Source organism: Crassostrea angulata, chromosome 7, assembly GCF_025612915.1.
Source record: "Crassostrea angulata isolate pt1a10 chromosome 7, ASM2561291v2, whole genome shotgun sequence".
Taxonomy (NCBI): Eukaryota; Metazoa; Mollusca; class Bivalvia; order Ostreida; family Ostreidae; genus Magallana; species Magallana angulata.
Genome location: NC_069117.1, coordinates 18,022,975 through 18,049,355, shown reverse-complemented (window position 1 = coordinate 18,049,355; position 26,381 = coordinate 18,022,975). Strand labels below are relative to the sequence as shown.

Sequence of the window (26,381 nt, the reverse complement as noted above, 5' to 3'; positions counted from 1 at the left end):
AATGTATTGATTCCTAGCTCTCTCTCATTAGGCTAGGAATTAGCCCTGAAGCCCTTGGATTCAGTAGTCAATATTCTCAAATTAGATACCTGGAAGATAAGAAATGGGACTGCTAATGATTTAAGTACAGTACCAATTTTCTTGATTAACAAATCAAATTAGAGTGTCAGGAAAGGTTTGGTTTAAAAAAATTAAGAAAATATACAACAAAGATTAATATCTAAGTTACACACAGGTGTGATAAAAAGGCACTGTACGGTATATAATTTTTTTCTCTATTATCATGTTGTGTCATTTTATTTGTTGTCAATACAAAATTGAAATGCATAATTGTAATTCTTTTGATTGTTATCTTTGAATCTGATTGATGCCTCTAAAGAAAATAATCCTGTATAGGAAGCTTTAGTGTTTCTCCAACAGGTCATTAGCTCTACTGTTGAGACTTTAATCTAAAGAAAATCTAATCTAATTAAAATTAGATCTTTGATCCGCTCCTAATAGATCGGTACGCAAAGTAGACCTAGAAACTGATTTGTTACAGTAAGGCATAGCAGTTTCTCTTGGGGAATATTTGTAGATCAGATTTTAATTAAATTGTCTTGCTACAAAATACGATTGTGTCAGTACTTTGATCCATGTATAATGATATTCTATTATTCTGTTCTATTATGTATAGTGATCAACTTACACCGAATAATAGTGACGTCTCAAATTTGAATATAATTGTCTTGCTACAAAATATGATTTGAGATACTTGTATTGATGTGTCATTATACGGCTCTGTTTTACAGAATGATTTACACCGAGTAATGATGAAATCTCAGTCTGCCTTGTCTCAACAAATCATGATCCTCATAGCTACCATTGTCTGTTTGGTCATTACCAGGTAAAGATTGTTATTATTTTAAAGACAATCTGTATGAATAAAGTCAAATCATTTATAAGTAGGGCATTGTAGGATCAAATTAAATTTCTTCTTTGATTTATCTTTATTCAATTACAAAGAGAAAAAAAATTAAATCCATAAATGCATTAACCACCATTTTTTAAAAATTGTTTTTTTTTTAATTTATAAAGACATCACAATTATTCACTGCATTTAACTGTCGTGATGAGCCACTGAACTGAACTCATTTCAGCTACAATACTTATTCTGGTTTTATAATTTTTATTGGGGGTTTTCCGCTTGGTATACTGTACATCAGAAATTTACAAGGTGGTTTATTTTCACTATGTTTGTGATTTTAAAAAGGGTATCTGTTATTATATTTAATACATACTTTATAATAAAATTGAAAAAAAACATCAACTTGAACAGATTGATTTTAAATATCATTTGAAAGTAGTCTGTACATGTATCAAATAAAAATATGAGATCTTATTGCTTTACCAAACATGTAGCTACAGAATCAGAATTTCCCCAGGTTTTCAAATTAACTGCTCCAAAACATTTGCTAGCATTTGTAGTTTTAAACTTCACTTAAAAATGTCGACTGCAATGAATGTTTTATTTTTGTTTGTAAACATGCACAAATGCCGAAATGAAAGAAGGGGTGTGATATGGATCCGTATCAGCCCTAGGGCTGAAAATCTGTTTCAGCCCCAGAGGCTGATACGAGTTTTGTGATGTCATCTGTATCACATATGCAGAAAACCTGTATTTATTACTAAGTATGTAATAAAACAATATAATAGTGTTTGTGTTTGCCCCTTAGTATGTGCTGGGGTTCTGATAAGTCAAAAGTATAATTTTTGATTTTGTCCGTCCGTTAGTATGTGTGGGGTGCAGCACCTCCAGCGTGGGGGTAACCGACAGTTTGACCTGTTTGAGTCCCTATGGTTCTCCATGGTCACTTTCTCCACCGTCGGTTATGGTGACATATACCCGGACATCTGGATCAGCCAGCTTTATATGCTTACCATGATATTCGCTGCCCTTATTGTGTTCCCAAGACAGGTAAAAAAAATTTGCATTTAAGATTTTCTTTTAAAACTCTTGCAATTTGCATGATTGCTAGCTATAGTTTTATTTTTAAAAGAAGCAATGAGGGGATACTGATAGATGGAATTTATTTGGAATTTTGACTATAAATACTTTACATTTTACAATTAAGTTGTATTGTTATGCAGCAAACTTGATACAGAGAAATGAAATCCTAGAATGCATGCATACTGGTACATGTTTGAACTATTGAAACTGGAAAACAAGCTTAATGTCAGCTGGATTTTATTTCTTACTAACATTGTCTGATTTTTATTTCCTGATAGCATTAAATTGATTTGCACTTTTATCTTTACATTTAATTTTTTTTTTTACATTATCTTAGACTGAATTTATGTTGAATATGTAAGAAGATTTCAGATTTCAAGAATTAAGATGATAAATACAATAATTGCTCTAACTTGTTCATTATTTTTCCTACCTTTATCTTGGGATAATAAAAGGTATATACCGGTACATGTATCCATGCATGTAAACTTAATTTCACAAATCCAAGAACCAGTGCATGCAGTGTTATTTCATTATCTACAAATATTATTTTGTTTGCTGTAGCTTGAACACTTGGGGTACACCTGGCTGGAGAGACAGAGGCAGGGTGGGGCTTACAGTCACCACCGAGCTCAGACAGAGCGCCACGTGGTTGTTTGCACCACCACCCTACAGTCAGACACAGTGCTTGATTTCCTCAATGAATTTTATGCTCATGCCATTTTACAGGTGAGGGACTTTGATTTTATTACAATCATTATGTTTTAGTAGCAGGAAACTGGCAAGTGAATTATTTTATGGATGGCTTGTTTCTGTACAATCTTATGTTATTTAGAAGCAAATGTCATCAGATTTTTTTTTATTATTAGTAGAATATTGAAGTATAAGAGATAAAGGTAGGGAAATATGATAGCTACCTCAGGTACTTAATTTACATGGATATAAACTTTGTTGGAAAAGTTTATGCATTTTAATTACCCGGTAGCCTTATGTCTTTAAATATCCTTAAATGACTAAAGTAATTTCCTGGTACATTAACAAGCTTTGAAATTAAGATGTTCATAGAGTTTAACATCATATAGTATAGTTATATAATTTGTTAAGCATATAAAATTATGTTACCAATACATGTAATTGTATATACAGTATTTCTGGGAGTTTTTTTGCATATGCTAAAAAAATTTGCAAAAATGGGGTTCAAAAACTTGTGTATATATATTTTTTTGGGGGTTGTCATTTTCTGCACTTTAGAAAGTTGTTCACAGCAAACAAAACCCAGCATAATATCTGCTAAATGCAATGTGAAAGTGATTGCAAAAATAACCTTATAATGGTATATGATATTTGAGATTTTAATGAGTTGTTTAACTTTAGAACAATGTGTTGAATTATTTTATGTTGACCTGTATCCCATCACCTCTGTTTGGATTGGATAAGAAGATATGTTCAAAGTTAAAGTGATACAATAGAACAAACACTGCTTACAATTGGAAAGCACAGAGGGCAACAAACTTTTAACAATGGGGTGACTTAATAAGGCACCTTTTTATATGTATAGACATTTTTTATACCCCCCGCAAACGAAGTTTGGGGGGGGGGGGGGGTATATAGGAATCACCTTGTCCGTCTGTCCATCTGTCTGTGCAATCGTGTCTGGTCCATATCTTTCTTATGGAGAATTATTGGAAGTTCTTTCTTCACACAAAGATTGCTTATGACCTTAGGGTGTGTCATGACCCTGACTATAGGTCATTTGGGCAATGTCAAGGTCACTGGCTGAAAAAGCGCAAAATTTGTGTCCAGTCCATATCTTTCTTATGGAGAATTATTGGAAGTTCTTAATTCACACAAAGATTGCTTATGACCTAAGGGTGTGTCATGACCTTGATCCAAGGTCATTTGGGCAAGGTCAAGGTCGTTGGGAAAAATAGTGCAAAATTCATGTCCGGTCATTATCTTTCTTATGGAGAAACATTGAATGTTCTAACTTCACACAAATATTGCTTAGGACCAAAGAGTGTGTCGTGACCTTGACCCAAGGTCATTTGGGCAATGTCAAGGGCAGAAAAAATGCAAAATTTATGTCCGGTTATTATCGTTCTTATGGAGAAACATTGAATGTTCTAACTTCACACAAATATTGCTTAGGACCAAAGGGTGTGTCGTGACCTTGACCCAAGGTCATTTGGGCAAGGTCAAGGTCACTGGCAGAAAAAGTGCAAAATTTGTGTTTGGTCATTATCTTTCTTATGGAGAAGCATTGAATGTTCTAACTTCGCACAAATATTGCTTAGGACCAAAGGGTGTGTCGTGACCTTGACCCAAGGTCATTTGGGCAAGGTCACTGGCAGAAAAAATGCAAAATTCGTGTCCGGTCATTATCTTTCTTATGGAGAAGCATTGAATGTTCTTACTTCACACAAATATTGCTTATGACCAACAGTTTTAAAAAAATAGAGCAGTTCTTATTTATAGAAAATGGACGGTGAAATAGATTCATCCAATATTTTCTATAATTTGAAAAATACACGCATTATGATTTTTATCTTAGCGGGGGGTATCAATTGTGAGCTTGCTCACAGTACCTCTAGTTTTAATTAAATTATATTGCAATGAAGATTTTCAAAATCAGCTAAAACTTGTACACTTACTGGTAAACTATTCAAGAATAATCATTAATTGGGTTTATTGTTCATTAGAAGTGGCAAATATATTTAGATTTGAAGTGGCTCTCATTTGGAAAGTTATTTTTTACATTCTCAAGATACATACATTGTACTTGTATATGAGGATGGGAGCTAGCTCTTGTAATTCTTGTTTCGTGTGAAGCTTTTAAGAAGATTCTTACTGTATGGTAATGTTGGATCTCAGACACGCTTGTTTTATTACATTTTCACACAATAAACACTAAAACAACTGACAGACCACTGGTCTATAAGTGACATCTATGCTTAGATGTGCTGCCAGCATTTCTCACTTCCTCCAAGCAACTCTTCAAACTGTGCTTTATTTATGTTGATGGGGTGAGAAAGGGTGAGAAAACATTAAACTGCTAGAGTCTGGTGGATTATAAGTACCAGCACAGATAAATTTTTGTATTGCTTTTCATGTATACACATATTTCTGCAAGCTCCATAAGGACTGATGCAGTGTGCAGAATTGATATATCTTGAAAACATTGTTTCCCATATATCTGAATATTTTCCTGGTTTTCATAATGTTATTAATTGCTTTACTGTCACCTAATCCTTTCATTCCTTTGAAAAATCAGTATTACATATATGTAATAGACATTAATGGAACTGATACTTTTACAGTGAAAAAGAAAGTTTCATGTTAGATATTAAAATATTTTATCAGCCAGAATTTGATATTCATAATTGATTTCCCTGTGGATCAACTTCCTAGCAGAAGATACCCTTTCTGGGGTTTCGGTGATTTTTGGTCAGATTTCTAGCAATTCTCTATAGTAAAATTTTACATCCTCTAAAGCTCAGATAGTATGCACACAGTATCATATCTGAGACATAAGTGAATTGAATGTATCATGTTTTTGAAGTGGAATTAAACCATGCAGGCCATCCAAAGCAAGTTTTTCTAATACTACCAATGCAGAAACATACATTGATTTTACTTACATAATTTAGTTCTACCACACATTCACTGGTGAATTTATCCTTGGAGGTCAATTATTATTTTTTTGTGAACTTGATCTTATTTTTCTGTTTCAGGACTACTATGTAGTTCTATTGTCTCCATGTGACCTTGACCCCACGATGAAGGTCCTTCTCCAGGTCCCAATTTGGGCTCAGAGAGTAATCTACATCAGAGGATCAGCACTCAAAGACTCAGATCTCACAAGAGCAAGGTTTGAGATATTGTAGTTAATATTAACTGGTCTAAATTGTCTTTGATAAATCTATTATATAATAAATTTGGAATATAATTTAATTAATGAAGATTTGATAAGATTGTAGCTGTTACTGAGAGCTGGTTTCTCTGTTGACAGGGTACAAGATGCGGAGTCCTGCTTTATTCTGGCAGCCAGGAATTACGTGGATAGAGGAGCCTCGGTTAGTACAATGATCATCAATTGGAATGACAGCATGTTATTAATGAATTTGAAATGACACTTTTTAAGAAGAATAAACAAGTTTTGAAGGTTTTGTGAAATATTGATGTGATGAATGATAATGCATTTCCTGTACAGGTTGTGTATAGTGTATAAAATTGAAATCATCCATCTTATAAAAGAATAAACAATTTTTGAAGGTTTTGTGAAATATTAATGTGATCAGCAATTATGTTACATGTATTTCCGTCCCATTCTGTAAACTGTATAACATTGTTCTCATCCATCTTTTTTTTAGGATCAGCACACCATTCTGAGATCTTGGGCCATCAAAGATTTTGCACCTCACTGTCCTCAATATGTGCAGATCTTTAGACCAGAAAACAAATTCCATGTCAAATTTGCAGGTAAAAATGTTTTAAATGATGTTTGATTGGAATCAGAGTTCACATCATTTGGAAGGGTGTGCAGTAATTTAATGATATGCATGTATTTATAAAAGACATGATTCAGAACCCAGTGATTGCATGAAGTATTTGCGACACACATAGAGTTATCGGTGGTGCATTATTTTAGTGTGACATATATATGTAACACAAATTGTCACCTTCAAATAAACCTCACAACTTCCTAGCTCCTGTGCTGATCAATTTGAACATCAACAAATAATGCAGCAATAATGGTAACAAACTGTCAGCTCAGATTAAATTTTGTTTTTGTCATTGAAATGTTAGCTGATAAATTTTGAATATTTCTGTGTTTTAGTTTGATGTAGAACCATCCAATATAAACCAAGAATCAATGTCATTGATAGAGTTGTCAATGGAATTGCCTGCATGAAAGTTTAAAATGTCATTGTTTGAAACAAAACATCTTATGATTGTGAGGATCAGACGACCCATTCTTATCTAATTACTAGAAGCTAGAATATTTTTTATCAATAGATTTATTCATTTTGGTTTTTTTCTTCACTATCTAAAAAAAATCAATGCTGATCGTGCCTTAATAAGGTTAGACAGTCCTACAAGACAAAAATCGCCGACTTAAATCATGCTATGCAATAATGATTGCAGATTTTTCTTGTTGCATGGGAATTTTCATTCCTGCCAGTAGTATACATTTTTCATCATTAGTTGCTGGTTGCATCAGTATTCATTTAGAATCTATTCTCCTGTGTGTCATTTCAAGGGATAATTGGTCTTGCCTTTGGTTAACAGTTATACTGATAATAGAGTTTGGAGAACATGATCCTTTGCAGGAGAAATTATTTTCAGTACATATACCTTATAAATGTCCTTAAGTGGATTTTGAAATCGCATTACTTGATACCATTTTTCGGTCTTTCAGAGCATGTGGTATGTGAGGATGAATTTAAGTACGCCTTGCTGGCCAATAACTGCCTGTGTCCAGCTACCTCTACCCTGGTCACTCTACTGCTCCACACCTCCAGGGGACAGTAAGTCAACCTCTACCCCCACCCACAAATACTAGTAATACAAACCCAAACAAAACCAAACAAAATCTGATTCAAGATTCAAACACAATAAAATGATTATATAGAAATCCCAAAACCATGATCCAAGATCCAAGATTATATATTTGAGTTGCAGAGACAATGTAATAAAAAATGGAGAGAGAAAAGCTTACTGTGTGAGACTTGGAAGAAATCAATTTTGGTCCTTTTAATATTGATTTGAGTCGTCGTATTGTAATTAAGACGGTGATTCATTTCATGCTGTCTTTAGCGAAGCGTTAATAGATGTCCTTTTCTGTTTCAATAAATGATTTGATGTATTGGTATTGATTTGATAATTAGTGACATCTATTTGAAGGGAAGGACAGCAATCATCAGAAGAGTGGCAGAGACTATACGGGAAATGTTCTGGAAATGAAATCTACCACATCAAACTTGGGGAAAGCAAGTTCTTCAAGGAGTATGATGGCAAAAGCTTTACATACGCATCATTTCATGCTCATAGAAGGTAATGGCGACATACCGGTATATTGCCCAATCGTGAAAGAGCTAGGCATGATAAGGGCTGAATATATGACCTTAATTATAAAGTTTTAAAAAAATTGACATTACATACACATGTAACCTGTTGATACCTTTGATTAACAAGAATTTGACCTTAAGATTTAACTCCATAACAAATGAACACTATGTATTTTTCAAATGCTCAGATTTGGAGTCAGCTTGGTGGCCGTTCAGCAGAACATGCAAGACTCAACCATCCAGCTGAACCCAGGCCCCCGCCACATCATGAAGCAGTCAGACATCTGCTTCTACATGAACATCACTAAGGAGGAGAACACCAGGACGTTTAACCTGAACCACCCCCAGGAGGGGGGACAGAAGCTGGACCAGCAGAGTCTCCCCACAGGTACCCAACAGGCCTCGAGAGTGGCCAGCATGATAGCCTCAGTGGGTAGGTGTTCATAGAGCGACTGCTTCCGTAAATCCTTAATGGGTAATGTTAATGTTGTCCTGTAATGTTGGATCCGAGAAAAAGCCTGTAAATGTTCAAAATGCATATAATGCTAGTTGTAGGTAAATGCTTATACGATTGATGATTACTGTAGTGATTGTAGTCACAGCATGATGGGCTGTACTATTGTAGAGAGTAGATTGATGCTTGTTTTGTTTTAAAGGGGCATGGTCATGATTTTGGTCAAATTCTATTTTTCTGTTTTTATTATTTGCAATACTTTAGAAATGCAATTCTAATGATCAAATGAAATTTGAGAGTCAGTCAAGATTCAGAGCTCACAAATCTGTGTCATGTAAACAAGGCTTGTGCCCTGTTTTTGTTTACATAGGTTCAATATACCAGTAAAAAACCTTTTTCAAGCTAATTTTTCTATCTTCTTATTTATTTTAAGAATAGATAAACAGTTCCTAACATTTAATTAACACATTCATTTTAAGTCTAGAATTGAAATTTTCACTTCAGCATTCAAAACGTAAACAAAAGCTTTGTTTACATAGCAAAGAATTGTAATCTCTGTAACTCTCTTAAAACTCAAGAAATGACATTCAAATTTTGGTTGCTTATTAAGAATGCCTTACTGAAGCATTGTAATTATTAAAATCGAAAAAATAATTTTTGACCAAAATCGTGACCATGCCCCTTTAATATTATGGTTCAAGTTCAGTATGGATCAATTTGTACAAATATTTATGGTCTATTATATTTGATATGCTCCTAAAGCATTTCAACCCAGAAATTGAAATTCTAATGCAACAACAATTTCATGATGTAATGAGGACCAATTTTAGAAAATTAATTGTTCAAAATTACTGATTAGTGGGCAATTAATAAATGTGTAAAAAAAATTTTCAAGAGTAACTTTTTTTCTCGAAATTTTCATTTACAAGTACTGTACAAATATTTCAATATAAACTCATGGTAATGAATATTGTTTGTATTCTCGAAATTCACTTCTTGCCCAAAACTTAACTTGAAGTAGTTGTATGATGTGTGGTAAATACATGTACAGTGTATCTCAAGAGATGGCTATCAAAGAAGAGTGTATTATCACAAACTATTTTTATTTGGTTTTCTAAATAAAGGTGAAGGGTTTGATGATTTTGATCCAGGTTTGTATACAAAAATTTGTTTTGAAATTACCTGAAATATAACAAATTTTGTTCTACTTGTATATCTACATCGTTGAAAACCCACGGTCATTCTCACCTATGCTTACTGACCATGGGCCATCTCATTGAGCTTTTCTTATTCTCATGTATACTGTGGTTTCATTAATTTTCAAGGGTATCAATTTTCGTGGTTAAAGTGAAAAACACAGTTTTAAGGATACGTAAATTCGTGGCCAAGGATCCTATCAATACAAACTGTTAGTTGAAATTGCACTTCAATGAACATTTATTTTCATGGATAAACTTAACAACGAAATCCACGAAAATTGGTATTCGACGAATATTGATGAAACCACAGTAATTTATGTCTTATCTGATTAGTTCCTTTACTCTTTTGTAGAGGAAATCTCACCAATCATGTTAATTCTTATGCATATATTTATCAACAAGGGCATGTTTTAAAGGCATTATATCCATACCTTCAAAAAACTAAAAAGTTTTGCTTTCTGGTTGGTGATTTTTGAATAATAATAATAATAATAATTTATAATGAGTTCATGCTCTCACAGTCAATAAGCAACTAGTGTGAGTGAGACGGACCATGGATTTCCGACTGATATCTTTGCAACTCTCATACCAAATCCTTGACAGTTTACTTTGAAGTTTAGTCAATGAATATATATGGCAGTTGGGGATATTTTAATTGGGATATCACCTGATAGTCAATATTTGTTGCCATTATCTGTCATTTGATATATTTAATTTACTCTTGAATGAGATCTGCATCTTTTATTAACATCCAACTTTGCGGTAGAAATAAAAGTTTTTTCTACAGTCTTATAGTCAGTAATCAACTTCAAGGATTGTTGTGGGTTTTCTTTCATCTAAAACTTGTTTGAGGAGTTCTCTTTTACTGATATTTTAAAATGAATGAATGGGTGTATTAATAACAATTCTTCTTTCTCATGAATCTTCTGTCTTTAAAATCAAATATAACCTGCAGTTTATTCAGTGGAATTTATCTTTTTAAAATGCACTTCAATAACCATGCACTAAAAGTATTTTTACCTTTTGATGTGTGCACCAGTATGACAAATATTTGTTCATAAGATACCAGTACATGCAAGGTACTGGTATATTTGAGTTGCAAGAAAGAGTCAGCTTTTATGCTTTCAAATATGTATACAAATTTTTTAAATTGCATGTAAATATAGATATACATCATTACAAATATATGCTCAATCTGATCTAATGCCTAGTACTTTAAAAAATTATATTTCTTCTAATTTTTGTGAACATTATAGTACATAACCAAGATGATTGCACATTTTTGCAAATGTTTATAGCCTTCTTTATATTTAAATGATACAATGTATAAAAATTTGCAAAAATGTTACATTAAGTGAATTAATACTAGTAATTAAGCCCAGTATAATTGTTGTATGCAAATTTGTTGATCTTTTAATGCAGAATGTAATTGATCAATTTCTACTAATGTGTGAATATTTCAGTAGATTCTTGATAACATTCCAGGCACAGTGGCTTTAGAACTACAACACACACGAGTGGCTACCTCTGACTCCAACAAGTCCTTGACCTCACCATCAGAGGTCAAAAGGCCTTCTCATCTTGAGCTTCCCAAAGGTCTCAATATTCAGAGTCTCCAAAAGAGACCCAGCATTGCCCCAGTTCCTGCATTCCTGGAGGCGAATGACATCCGGATCCAGCTGAACTCGGATGTTGAGACGGATGAGGAAGAGGAAATTCCATCCATGGACTCGGATGATGCTGGATCTGAGTATGACTGATATTTGTTTATATTGGAAGAGAGGGATTGATGGATTGTTGCATGAATATTTCATGTACATTTGTATTTAGATAAATTACATGTTTATATATGTAGTAAATCTTACACCTATACATGCATTTACATGTATATGTGAAATGAAATTTTAAAGATTGTAACTTCCAAAGTTCAACACAGGAAATAGGTCTGCCTTTTTGTTAACTGAATATTAACTTAAAGGTCTTGAAAGGTCACTGAATGGCATAGCTATGTCATTCAGTCACATTTCAGTTGACTGAATCGCAGAGCTAAATTCTGTGAAGGGTAAAAAGGTACAGTTATAACTGTTATGTGTTATGTTAAACTTAGGAAATTGCATCTTTGACTGATGTTATAATGATATAATTAATATACAGGGTACCATGAGATAAGAATTTGAAGTTCTAGATGAGGTGTAGAACAAAATATTTATTCTTTCTGATCTTCAGGTATGTGCGAGGGTTTCCTCCTATAACTCCATACATTGGTACCTCCCCGACTCTCTGTCACCTCATGAAGGAGAAGAGACCTCAGTGCTGCCTGAAACTTGCCACAGTAAGCAGTTTATTGAGCTTATATAGAAAGTTGATGAAGAGCTTATTGATATTTTACATGTAAATTCACTTTCTGATTTTCTTATCATAGGAATGTGAACATTGCTTCCACAAGAATGCCAAGGAATACCAGTGGCCAAACAGGGCCATTATTGTGTGTGCTGACTATGCCAGCAATGGATTGTATAACTTTATTGTGCCTCTCCGATCCCATGCTCGACCCAAGAGCTCCATCAACCCCATTGTCCTACTGTTAGAAAGAGAGTAAGTAATCTAGACAGTTTTTGCCATTGAAACTTTCTATTATTAAGTGTATGATGCTTGATCATTCTAGAATCTAAACTTCAATAGCTCCTGATTAAAATACAGTAATACAGGGTTATAGATTCTAAACTTCAATAGATCCTGATCAAAATATAGTAATACACGGTTATAGCGAACACTCTTTTAATGAATTGACGCCTACAAGAACATGATTTTGATTCCCTTTGACTATATTACATGTTGTAAACTTGATGGATATAACAAATTATGCTTATAACGAAGCAAAATCGCCAGTCCCTGGCACTTCATTATAACTGTATTTTATAACCGTATTGATAATTGTAAGTAAACTTTTCTATAGAGCTGCATACTTAAACTATGGCTGAAACCTCTGCACTTCTTTAGATCAGTGAGAGAATCTACTTTGAAACTAATTCAAATGCTGACTGTCAATAAAAAGTAAAATACTTTCTATTCTTGGTCATCATGTGGTATTTTGTTCAAGATGTTTGACAGTCACTCTGATATTTTTTCCATTTTATAACAACTGACAATCTGACAATGAAACCATTTTTAATAACAACTGTAAAATATAGAAGAACTTATAAAACAGGTATTGTTTCTCTGCACATTCATAGTTTGTTTTCAGACCCGACTCCACATTTCTTGAAACCATATGTCATTTTCCATTGGTCTACTGGATGATTGGATCTATAGAATGGTAACCACTTTTATAATTCAGTCTTTTTAACATAGTCGTTGCATGGATTTACATGTATTTAATGAAGTGATGAAAAGAATTGCTATGTTTAGCTTTAGAATTGTAGTAACTAGTAAATATTGTTATGTGTGGTATCTAAGATTTATGTCAGCTAAGTACAAATTTATGAAAAATTATTAAAGTTAACTTAATCTTTGGGGGTCCTTTTCAATTGTCTATTTTTTGTTGTGTTTTCACAGTGAAGGCAGTCACAGGTGTTGTATCAGAATACATGTACATAATATCGTCATGAATGCTTTATCTTTATGTTACTTAAAAATTTGCACATCAGCACATGCAAATACGCACTGTGTATTCCAGCATATAGAAATTAAATTTTTTTCAATGCATCTAACTTTGTGAGAGACTTGATGGCAAAAATATCATTTTCAAAAAAAGTTTTAAAAAGTTTATACTTACATTTTTTTTTTTTATGTACCGGCCCGGTATATGTAGAAATATATATACATATGTATGTCGATGAATAAAGTCTTGGTACAGCAAAAATTGAAGTAAATATATAAAAGTATATGTATTTTTTAGTAATGTTACCAGTGTAAGAATATTCAATATTGCACGTCACTGATGTTAGGCACTTATTTTGATTTTATGGTTTCGAGTGACCAGTGGGAGAAGCTTCACTCTTATGCAATTGTTGTTGTTTTGTTGGCGATAAAAAAAATGAAATTTTACATGAAGAATAATTCTCAGAGATGAAAAAAGTGCATGTTAACCTCAGTGATATACTTTTTGGTTTCACCAGTATTGATGATTTGCTGCGAGCGGGTATCAACCTTGCAGACAACATAGTTATAGTGAACAAGGAGTCGTCAAACTCTGCGGAGGAAGATACACTAGCCGATTGTAACACTATAGTTGCTGTTCAGACCATCTTCAGGTAAATACTAGGATACAATGTTATAAAAGTTATTGGTCTCTCTGTTTTCATGTTGTATTATTATACCTCTACTTATTTTTCACCACCGTATACATGTATAAGAGTAATTTGATATATTTTGCTGATTCCCTGAGAATCGCTGTAAACAGAATGATTCCCTGCAAAAAGGTGTGTTGGTTCACTGAACTGATACAAACCTATTTGGAACACAAAGTAACTACTGTGAACAAAAGGAAAAGTTTTGAAATATTCCAAATAAAATCATGAATATCCATCATCCTACGATTTAATTCTACTTACCATGTCTTTTTTGATTGGCTTTACCTATTCATCTTGATTGTATAACAGAACGTATGTCACAATCCCATGCACATGCAATTTGATTTTAATTCATTTTGACATTATAGCTTGTTGGTTTCCTGAAGAACTATGTTAATTGGTACTTTTTCATATTCATTGCTTGTGTCGATAAAATAGAACATTTAAAGTATACCAATGAGGAAGTCAGCAAGATTCCAGTTCCCCTCAAGCAAGCTTATTTCCCTTGACTTTGCCTTGGGAAATAGAACTGCTCTTGGTTAACTGGAATCTTGTTGACTTTTAAAATTGTATATTATGAGCTTTGATAAGCCAACATAGTAATAAAGGGTTTGGTCATGTCTATACACCTTTAATTATACCCCCGCTCTGAAGGAGAGGGGGTATACTGTTTTACCCTTGTGTGTCTGTCTGTCTGTCCGTCTGTAACAAAAATTTCTGTCGCATTTATCTCAGCAACTATTTATCGCAGATGCTTGAAATATTTACACAGTGTTTGTTAATCATGCCATATTGTGGGAAATATTTTTGTACCAATCAGACGTCAACTTCCTGTTAAATGATGACTTTGTTTATTTTTAGCAAAAACTTTCAAACAAATTTTTGTCAAAGAATTCTCAGCAACTGTTTATTGCAGATGCTTGAAATTTTTACACAGTATTTGTATAGGCATGCCATATCGTGAGATATATTTTTGTACCAATCTGACGTCAACTTCCTGTTAAATGACGACTTTGTTTATTTTTAGCAAAAATTTTCAAAAAAATTTCCGTCAAAGAATTCTCAACAACTGTTTATTGCAGATGCTTGAAATTTTTACACAGTGTTTGTATAGGCATGCCATATCGTGGGATATATTTTTGTACCAATCAGACATCAACTTCCTGTTAAATGACGACTTTGTTTATTTTTAGCAAAAATTTTCAAACAAATTTTTGTCAAAGAATTCTCAGCAACTGTTTATCGCAGATGCTTGAAATTTTTACACAGTATTTGTATAGGCATGCTATATCATGGGATGTATTTTTGTACAAATCGGACGTCAACTTCCTGTTTAATGAGTACTTTGTTTATTTTTAGCCAAAATTTTCAAAAAAATTTCTTTCAAAGATTTCTCAGCAACTCAGATGCTTGAAATTTTAACACACTATTTGTTTTGGCATGCCATATTGTGGGATATATTTTTGTATCAATCGGACGTCAACTTCCTGTTAAATAATGACTTTGTTTATTTTTAGCCAAAATTTTTGAACAGATTTTTGTCAAAGATTTCTTCGCAGCTATTTATTGCAGATGCTTGAAATTTTAACACACTATTTGTTAAGGCATGCCATATTGTGGGATATATTTTTGTTCCAATCAGACGTCAACTTCCTGTTAAATGAACTTGTACTTTGTTTATTTTAGCCAAAATTTTCAAACAAATTTTCCTCAAAGAATTCTCAGCTACTATTTATCGCAGATGCTTGAAATTTTAACATACTATTTGTTTAGGCATGCCATATTGTGGGATATATTTCTGTACCAATCGGATGCCAGCTTTCTGTTAGATGTCGACTTTGCTTATTTTGCATATTCACATCAGAGCGGGGGTATCACTAGTGAGCATTGGCTCACAGATATCTTGTTTCTCCTTGTAATTTTAGATGTTGCATGTGTACATCCTCACAATACAGAAAAGCAAAAGAATTCATATTACGTGATCATAACACTGGCGTATATTCTTCATTCCTATTTGTTTTCCAGACTCTTTCCCAGTGCTAATATCATCACCGAACTTTCTCAGACCTCCAACATGCGCTTCATGCAGTTTAGGGCCAATGACTCTTATGCTTATACTCTTGCCAAACTTGAAAAGGTATTACAATTCGGATTCTTAACTATTTATTTAGAATAATTTACAATGCACAATTAATTCATTTTCTTAATGCAGCTTAGATTTATAGATGCATTGAAATTTTATAGTTTTTTTTAATGAAAAGTAAACCTTCATCATTTGAAACTGATAATACACTTAGTCAAATGTGCACCTTGTCATAATTTTTTTTTCTGATTAACGCAGTTTTGCTTTGAATCATTGTAGAAAGAGAGAACAAGGGGTTCTCACATCAGCTACATGTTCAGGCTGCCTTTTGCGGCCGGTAATGTCTTCAGTGCCAGTATGCTAGACACTCTACTTTACCAGGTCAGATTGTTGTAAAGTATTTAAATCTACTTTTCAAATTTATTGCCAAATAATTTTTACAGTATACGAAATATTAGATAAAGTTGTCATATGCATAAGATCAAACCAAATCAATAATGTAGAGTAAAGATTAAATTCTTTTTGACATGTACTAGTATAGAGAAAATGATTTTTTTTCATTTTCCAGGCTTACCTTAAAGATTATTTGATAACATTTGTGCGGCTTCTGTTGGGTGTAGATCAGGCTGTTGGCTCAGGGCACCTGTCATGTGTACGTTGTATTGTTAATTACCTTCTTTATTCCTGTATGTTCTGTATCTTTAAAAACAAAAATTGTACAGAAAGTTTGTTCTTATTTCACTGTTATGTTTTATATCTGTAGATGAAAATTACAAAGGAAGACCTATGGATACGAACCTATGGTCGCCTTTATCAGAAACTTTGCTCAACAACTTGTGAAATTCCCATAGGAATTTACAGGACAACCATTCAGCCGCGAAGTGCCTCGGCCAGTGCTGAATCGAACAGTCACGGCAGCACTGTAAGTTGTCTAGAGTAGTGTTCCTTATATTACAGTACTTGTGGCAAGTAGATAGCATGGGTTTCTCATAAGTTTGCATGAATTTAATTTTCATCATTTTGAAATTCATGTGATTTTACTTTTAGATGTAAAATTAACCAATAAATATAGTTATATGTTTTTGAACTATATTCCCTCTTTTTAAAAAATACAACATTTGAGATTCCAACAGAGTTATACACTAGATATTAGCAGCAGTCATTGTTAATCTACAGTAAAGACTGATTGCCAATCATCATGTAATGTATACCATTAGGCCTGAATTGGATTTTTTGCTTCATTACTTTAGGCTCCACGAGATCAGTCTGCTCTGAACCTTGCCTTTAGAAATTCTGTTGTAAGTAACTTACTAGAGCATCATTTCTACTACTGTAACACCTTTGTTTCCTTTTGTTTATTGTGGATGTATAGTAGACATATTGTGCTGTTTGGTTTATTCATTTCCAACTTTCCAGCTATTGATAGATACTGCTATTGAATACCCCAAACCCTACCCTACCCTTAACTGAGAATATGATTTGCTTTACATATGGTTCAAGCAAATGTGATAAATGGTCATGAAATGACTCTGTACAGCTAATTGCTGATCAATCAATTACAATAATTAAGTAGGAGCTTACCTGTGACATTATTTGATAAGAAAAACGGTGATGACTTGACAGATATAAATGATTTAGCCTCTGCTTTATGACCACTATTAAAATTAGTTCATCAAATAAAAGGAGAGAATTGTTAATATATATGTTATTTTAGAATAAGAAAATGTGTATAGTGAAAATGAACAGTTACATATTCTATTCTCTGATCACAACTTTTTTATCTTATTTATTTTTAGAAAAATAACAATAGCTAACAAATCTCTTTTGTATATTGTGTAGCTTTTAAGGTACATTATAAAGATCTGTTATATAGATATCAACTTAAGGTTGAATCTAAAATGCTTTACCAAAACTCTATCTATCAAAATTCATGTATGATAATCAATCTAGAGCTTAAAATGAATGCAGTCATATTCAGATAATGTATTGCGATCCATTGAAAAAGCATTTGATGAAGCAGAATCAACCTTAAGTTACATGTACTAATGATTATGACATTGGGAAAGCCAATACATTTTGTGCCTAGTCATGTTGTATATTCTGATGTATAGATATTGTACTGTTCTACACTTTTCCTCGCTATTGCTTTTTCACAGATAAGAAGAAAGCCAAACCCTTCCCGAGCCAAGAGTGAAAAAGATGTACGCAATGTTCATTTCTATATCTATCTGCACTGTCATAATGATATCTGCCAAAAGTATTTCCAGAAGAATAAATATATGCTTAATGCATGTTCTTCAAAATTTTATTCGTCAGCAAGCTGTTATTCTTGTCCAACTTTCAGTCTTAATCTTTAAATCACAAAATGAATATAGTGCTGTAATAATGTTCCCAGATGATTCCTTATGTTGTATGATAAATATTTGATAATAGATCAAGCTTATAAGATGAATAGAAGAAAAACATGGCAATAAGCTCTAGCATATAATATCCATAGCAGAATAACATAAGTATTGTAATGTTTAATTGAGACAAAAATTGAGAGTCGATTTAAGGTCAGACGACACGTTCCTCAATTTTATATAACTTTTTCCAGTAATTTGTTGATGGTTTACTACTATTTTGACAAGCTTTCTTGCAAAAAATTAGGGTACCTTACCAGGCATTTCTGCAAAATACTAGAGTATGCAATTTCTTATATAATCCTCTTGAAAATACACTTGAATTGCTGATATAAAAATAAATACATATACAGCACAGCAAAATTCACTATATTGGAACTCTATCTCGGCCGGGGCGGGGCTTTGAACTCACGACCTCTAGAACCTATACGCTTCTGGCAGTGAGCGGCCACGGTTCTAACCATCTAGCCATCTAGACACATAACCACATCCAATTAAATTTTAATCATTTTTAAAATGATTATAAAATTAATATTTTTTTATTGGAACTCTTTATTACAAGGAGATACAAAAAAGATTCTTGAGGAATGTGTCGTCTGACCTTAAAGACTTTTGTTTAGTACAGTCATGCATGTGTACATTCATGTTTGTCCTGGTATTAGGTGAACCTAAGCATGGTGGGAATAGAGGTAGACAATAACAACCAAATGACCCCCGAGAGACACGAGATCAGTCAGATGGTCAAGTGTCGGATGCACAGTCTGGGACAACCCATGAACGACTACGGTAAGGGGAAAGGTAATGAAGGTCAAATATGGAACCGGTGTAGATGTTGTAAAATTGTGATGCTAAAATCATTGAAAATTACTGTGTACTATGCAAAAATAATGAAACATTTTATTATTTCTGGCATTAGATTAACAGTTGCTACCCTGGTACAGGGTGTCCCAGAATATCTGATACCATTTGAAATGCATATAAATTAAAAAGTGTTTGGCCAAAACTTGTGAATTGTGACTCTAATAAATGTTTAATTTTTTCCCACAAAAAAGTTTTTGAGAAAAATATTTTTTTCATTGAATTATGATGTCACAAAAATGCATCATATTTCTTTGGTTGAATTGAATTTCATTCATAATGAATCGGACAAGAGAGCAGGCATCATCCATTTTAAAACTTTATTTTTTTTAAACACTCCAGATTTTAATAGTTTTATGATATATGGTGAAACAACTCAACAAACAACAGATTATTTAAAAAGTGACAAGATTAGAGAAAATGGAACCCGTACAGTGGTTGTTGTGAGAAATATTACTCAACCAATTGACGTTGTTATTGATAAAATAGGACATCATTTTGATGTTCTGTTTTTAGCTCACCGAGACGGAGTCAAGGGGAGCTTGTGCTATACCCCCGACGTCGGCGTCGGTGTTGGCGTCGTCGTCCGGACCTGGTTAAAGTTTTTGTTGCAGGTCCTGTATCTAAGCTATTACTTGTCCTATCTTCACCAAACTTGCATGGATGATGCATCTGGACCTACTTATGGACTTGAAAGACTTGGATGCTGAATATGAGTCCTAAATTTCAGATGCTGGAGGAGGTTAAGGTTGTTGGACCAGGTTAAAGTTTTTGTGGCAGGTGCCCATTGATAGCAATACCTAAGTTACTGCTGGTCCGTACTTCACCAAACTTGCATGGATGGTGTGTCTTATAATACTGATGCACCAGACAGGCTTGAGTGCTGAATCTGAGCTATAGGTTTCAGATGCTGGAGGAGGTTGAGGTTTTTGGAGCAGGTTAAAGTTTTTGTTGCAGGTGCCCTTTGATAGAAATACCTAAGTTACTGCTGGTCCGTACTTCACCAAACTTGCATGGATGGTGTGTCTTATAATACTGATGCACCAGACAGGCTTGAGTGCTGAATCTGAGCTATAGGTTTCCAATGCTGGAGGAGGTTAAGGTTTTAAGAGCTGGTTAAAGTTTTTTAAACAGGTGCCCTCTGATGATTATATCTTAGTTATTACTTGTCCTAACTTCACCAGACTTCCATGGATGGTGCGTCTTATGATACTGATGCACCCTACAGGCTTGAATGCTGAGTCTGAGCCATAGGTTTCGGATGCTGTATAAGGTTAAGTTTTTTTTTACAGGTCACATGTTTAATAGATAATAGTACTATTTCAAACTTGCATAGTTGATTAAACTGTGATATGAATGAATTGCAGAGGTAGCTTCAGATGCAGAGCTTGATCTCGATTATCAAGGATGCTAAAAAATATATCTTAGTTATTACAGGTCCTAACTTCACCAAACTTGGATGGATGGTGTGTCTTATGATACAAATGCACCTGACAGGCATGGATGCTGAATCTGAGCCATAGGTTGCGGATGCTGGAGGAGGTTAAGGTTTTATCGATAATTGCTAGTGCCCTCTGATGATGATCTCTTAGTTATTACTGGTCCAAACATCACCAAACATGCATGGATGATGCGTCTTATGATACTGATGCACCTGACAGGCTTGAATGCTGTATCTGAGCCATAGGTTTCGGATGCTGGATGAGGTTTACTTTTTTTAAACAGCCATTTCAAGCGGAAATATATATATTAAGATTCATTTTAACTTAAAGGATGAATAAAATATCACTATGTAAATAGATTTCGTGTTTGTTACAAAGTGGTAACCAAGGTGGCCATCTTGAATTCGATGCTTAGCATGAAATATTTAGGCTACGAATATTTACCTAGCGGCTAGGCTAGCTTACCGTTCAACAACTTAGCCGCTACGTAGTCCTACCTAGCGGCTACGATCTTGAACACAGCCCTGATCTCAATTATCAAAGATGCTAAAGAAATCTCCTACCTCACTCAAACCTGCTAAATAGATAGATGTGTTTGTTGATTAATGATATAACATGATTCCTATAATATAGTATTGTATGACATGAAACAATATTGTTTAATATGATACAATATAATATAATATGTAATATTATAAAAAGTTATATGATACGATGTGATATTGTATCAATTTTTTTGATATTCTATTATATGATATTGTATCATGATATTGTTATGTATAGTATTGTATATTATGATACAATATTGTATAATATTATATTGTATTAATAATTTGTTATTTTATCACATGATACTATTACATAAGATATTGCAAAATATAATATTGTATCCTATGATACAATATTGTATATTCTATAATATTGTATCATACGATATTGTATTGGTTTCTGTTATATATAGAATTATATCACATGAATTGTATTGTATGATATTGTTATATTATATTTTATCGTTTCATACGATATTGTATAATATGTTATCGGTTTATAAATAGGATATATTATCATATCACATGAAATTGTATTATATGATATTGTAATATATATTATTGTATCATATGGTACAACATGTATAATATAATATTGTATTTTATAATATTTTACTGATCACATAATATTGTATCATTTGATATTGATACAATGTTGTATCAAATTAAATTGCATCATATGATACAATATCGTATTATGTATCAAAAATGATACAGTATCATACTATATTATACAATATAATATCATATGTTTCAATGTTATGATGTATTATGTAATATGATATTGTAATATAATATTATATTGTTTTATATATTATGATATTGTATAATGTGTTCAAATACAGTAATGTATAACACAATACAATGTCATATCATATGTTACAATATCATATCTTATCATTGTTTATTATGGTATTTTATTGTATTATATGATATATATTGTAAATATGATAGGATGCAATATTTAATTTTATATTATTGTATTGATTAACATATGAACATTTGATTATTATACATGTACAATTTTTTATCAGATGATATATGATATTGTGTCAAAAAAGAATCCATGAATATCCAAGATCATAAAGTATGATTTTCATATAATATGATAAAGGTGGTCTCATAAAGGTGTTGTCTCATAAGGGTGATGTCTCAACTCGGTGAGCTTTGTAATCTGTGATTACCTATGTTTAAAAACAATGCTTAATTTCTCAAAAACTTATGAATGTTTGTGAAATTTGTTGAGTGAAAATTTACATCATATACAGTTATGAAAATACCATTGATATTTTGTTAAATAAATTTAATCAAAAGTTATTTAAAGTGTAAATGATATCAGATATTATGGGACACCCTGTACCATATTTATAGTTATTTATTGTCCTCTCTCGTACATTAATAGCTATATATGCAATATCCAGCACACATACCACATTCTACATGATGTATTTGTTATCTAGCTTCTGTACAATAACTTATTTCAGATGAGGTGAATGACAAGAGGAACACCATTTCTTATGTCATTGTCAACCCAAGCTATGATCAAAAGTTGCAACTGGATGATGTCATGTGAGTTTGTCAAATTTTATTCATAACTTGATAATTTTTTATAGATGTTTTTCCTATATATATAACAAGTATCATATTTGCTACCAATTTTATCTGCTTGAAATTATCTAAGGTACTTCTTGATACTTTTACGTTCATATTTAAAAGGCTGATTTATGGGTGATTTTTATCTACACTTCAAAAAAAGTGAATGGAGTTGTGTCCCTTTGCTGGGTAAACTCAAAGATCAAAAGTGAAAAAAAGAAACTTTCCTTTTTCTTTACGTTTATACTAAACATAAAGATAAATCTTGGAATGAATTCATTTTGTGTATATGTAATCCTTTATTTGAATTGTTATTTAAATTTTTCTGTTTTTGTGATTCACTCAATAAATGTTTGTTTCATTTTTTTCCAGCTATTTAATCAGGCCAAGCTCTTTGTCTCCACAACCTTCACCTCTGATTGACGAGAGAAAATTCCATTCCAACCGGACCATGACAAAACGAGAAGAACCCACAGGGGCAGATAATCCCGATACAGAGTCTAAGTGTCCGAGAGACTGTTCCAATACACACCCAGAGACTCAGAGATTTGGTAAAGTCAAGAGTTTATCTGCACTGGAAGAAAAACCAGACATTTCATGTGATATGAGGAAAAGCAGGACTTTTTCACCAGCTGATTTGAGAGTGGTATTTCTTAATTTCTAAAGCATATATAATATATAGAGGTTTTAAGAGATTATACCAAAGAAGAATTGCTAATTTGTTATATGACTTTTTATGCCCCCCCCCCCCTTTGAAGAAGGGCAGGCTAATTGCTTTGGTGCTGTCTGTATGTCTGTTGGTCAGTCCACCAACAGTTTCTGTTCAATTTCACAGTGGTTGTACATATTGAATTGAAATTTAATGTACAGATTTATCACAATGATGTCTAGGTTAGTTTGGTTTTTGATAGAGTTATACCTTTTGGAATTGAAAAAAAAAATGTCAATTTTTACACAGTTTTATCATGAGAATATCTATGTCAAGTTTGGTTTTCGGCAATTTTTGTAGGTTACTTTATACTCCTTGGACTTACAAAAATTCCAATTACATGTATTTGCAGTTTCTGTTTATTTTCTAATTTCATTTCATTGCGTCTGCCCATATTGTATACTGACCATGATAAAGGCTTGTGCACCCTATATTAATGACTATTTCTAAGGGAAGGGACATAAGTGTCTCACAAACATCTCCTGTTTATGTTGATATATTCATATACCCCATTCATTTTGACAGATAAGCAGTATATGTAAATGTATGTTATGACTTTTATCTCCTCAGATTCCAGACAAGTCAGGTGAAAGCAGTGAGAATGACTGGGAGTCTGATTACTGCCACTCATTGGAGGAGAGTGAAGAACAACCAAGTTTTCACCTAGGTAACAAAACAACAGATGAGAATCCATCCAGCCAGAATGTTGCAGGAATAAGTGGAACTATTGTTTGATTGGTTTACTTTGCCACCAGTTGATCTAGTGTGCTAATACATGTATACTGTTATCCAAAAAGTACTTGTCTTTTCAAACTTGGACTCCAAGGAAGCTGAAGATTGACCTACCAGTATACATAAAACAGTGAATTAAAAAGATACATGTACATGTATTTGAATTTTTAAGTGAATACAAACAAATGAAAAAAGTTTTTTTAATATTCACAACATAGTTTATAGTGGGTAAGGAGGATTTTGTGAGAGATTTTCGAAAATGCTTATCCATATGTTGTGTTTTACATTTAAAGGGGTCCTTTTATTTGCCTGTTTTTCATTTGATCTTAATTTTTTTATTTACCTATATACAGTTACTTTATTTACCAGTACAAGTAAAGTTTTTTTGTTTAATAGTACAGTTACGTGTCTATTAAGTAGTACAGTACATTATTTACCTGTACAGTTACTTTGTTGACAGGTACAGTTACTTCATTTACATGTACATTTACTGGTACTTTTTTTTTTACTTGTTCAGATACTTTATTAATATGTACTGTGACTTTATTTACCTGCACAGTTTTACATATTGTCAAAAAAGCTACTGTTAAGAAAATTTCCATTTTATTTATCTACATTTTTCTTTAATACATATTTTATTGGGATATTTTGTAAACTTTATTTGAGACAGTGATTTTTTGGCATTGATAGATTATACTAGTACTTGTACATATATATATGACATGTATACTAACATAAAATGGAGTAATTGTCTGTGACATTTTAATATCATAATGATTGGAACACACATTAACCTTAAAGTAGGATATAGATGTACATATAGTTTTGACAATACAGTTGAACTTGGATATCTGGAACACTGATATCTCGAATATATTTGATATGGCAAAGTGATTTGTAAGTCCCGACTACTTATTTTTTAAGTATTTCAACCTCGATATCTCGAATACTCTTATATATCAAAGTATTTTAACAGCCCCATCTAGTTCGAGATTACAAAGTTTGACTGTATTATACCTTGAAGAGAATAACCTTTCTTACAAATATGATTAAACATTATATATTCAAATAACTGGAAAGGATATTTATTAAAGTTCTTAGTTCTTACTTTACTGGATAAAAAAGTTCATGGTTAGGAAATTATTTGAATTTTCAGGTTGATCTGTTTCAGTTGTATTTCATTTATTATCCTACCTTTTTAATCCTTTTAGTTAATAATGATGTTTTGACAGCAAATTTATATCATATTGTTTTATTCAAACAATTATAAATGAGACAATTACCGTATACAGTATATGTGTAATTTGTACTACTTATATATATTTGATGAATTTACATTACATCTGTCAAACAGTTGTAATTGGTGTGTGAAATTTTATTTCAATTAACGGTTCATGTATATGTACATATATATACATATATTGCAATGATATTACAAAACATTTTTTTTAAACATAGTTTTGTTTTTTGGATTGTTTTAAGTTGAATGTTGTTTATTTTTATTTCATTTTTGATGTCCTTATTCCCCCTAGTCTATGTCTCTCCTATATGTCTTTCCTACATTGAACCATGGTATTTTTTAAAACCAATTATCATTGTTTCATATATTTTTAACAATTTGTCCATGTTTTTTTTTACAGTACATTTTTTTAAAATTTACATCAAATTTGTTGTTGTTTTTATTTCAAAACATGTGTTGAAATAAATGATATGAATTGTAACACGTTATCATTTTTTTAGTTTTTTGTTCAATAAGAAAATTTAAGAATTAACATTCATTTTAAGATGGATGGATGTTGGTATTAAAATCTATCCTGATGATCTACATGTACATGTAGATAGAAAAAAGTCACGTCCTGTACACAAAAAACAAGTTTTTCTTTTAAAGCACTGAAACTTTCATGTAAATAAGTTTTATTTCTACAGATTTCATACAACTTCCCTTTGAAAATGCAAAAAGAGAAGGAAAAAAGAGAGGGGAAGAGAAATAGTGTGAATTAATATTGGTCAA

General features: G+C 32.4%; 1 protein-coding gene across 13 annotated transcripts in view; it reads left to right on the top strand.

Annotated features, from left to right (window-relative positions):
* Positions 1-26,096, top strand: part of LOC128155598 (potassium channel subfamily T member 2-like) — a 62,285-nt gene extending 36,189 nt beyond the window's left edge. For 5 of the 13 annotated variants that reach the window (XM_052817386.1, XM_052817396.1, XM_052817384.1 and 2 more), the window contains 26 exons: positions 792-886; positions 1,774-1,957; positions 2,555-2,719; positions 5,722-5,858; positions 6,000-6,063; positions 6,361-6,469; positions 7,410-7,518; positions 7,895-8,044; positions 8,247-8,491; positions 9,637-9,663; positions 11,197-11,461; positions 11,938-12,043; positions 12,134-12,306; positions 12,956-13,027; positions 13,267-13,281; positions 13,830-13,964; positions 16,029-16,140; positions 16,366-16,467; positions 16,655-16,738; positions 16,850-17,008; positions 17,337-17,384; positions 18,243-18,287; positions 19,151-19,286; positions 22,821-22,905; positions 23,302-23,575; positions 24,209-26,096. In XM_052817386.1, the coding sequence (XP_052673346.1) occupies positions 792-886; positions 1,774-1,957; positions 2,555-2,719; positions 5,722-5,858; positions 6,000-6,063; positions 6,361-6,469; positions 7,410-7,518; positions 7,895-8,044; positions 8,247-8,491; positions 9,637-9,663; positions 11,197-11,461; positions 11,938-12,043; positions 12,134-12,306; positions 12,956-13,027; positions 13,267-13,281; positions 13,830-13,964; positions 16,029-16,140; positions 16,366-16,467; positions 16,655-16,738; positions 16,850-17,008; positions 17,337-17,384; positions 18,243-18,287; positions 19,151-19,286; positions 22,821-22,905; positions 23,302-23,575; positions 24,209-24,373 (3,261 nt within the window). In that variant the 3' untranslated portion in view covers positions 24,374-26,096. The remainder of the gene's footprint in view (positions 1-791; positions 887-1,773; positions 1,958-2,554; positions 2,720-5,721; positions 5,859-5,999; positions 6,064-6,360; positions 6,470-7,409; positions 7,519-7,894; positions 8,045-8,246; positions 8,492-9,636; positions 9,664-11,196; positions 11,462-11,937; positions 12,044-12,133; positions 12,307-12,955; positions 13,028-13,266; positions 13,282-13,829; positions 13,965-16,028; positions 16,141-16,365; positions 16,468-16,654; positions 16,739-16,849; positions 17,009-17,336; positions 17,385-18,242; positions 18,288-19,150; positions 19,287-22,820; positions 22,906-23,301; positions 23,576-24,208) is intronic. The other 8 variants (XM_052817387.1, XM_052817397.1, XM_052817385.1 and 5 more) reach the window with 7 other exon arrangements.
* Positions 26,097-26,381: the final 285 nt, after the last annotated feature.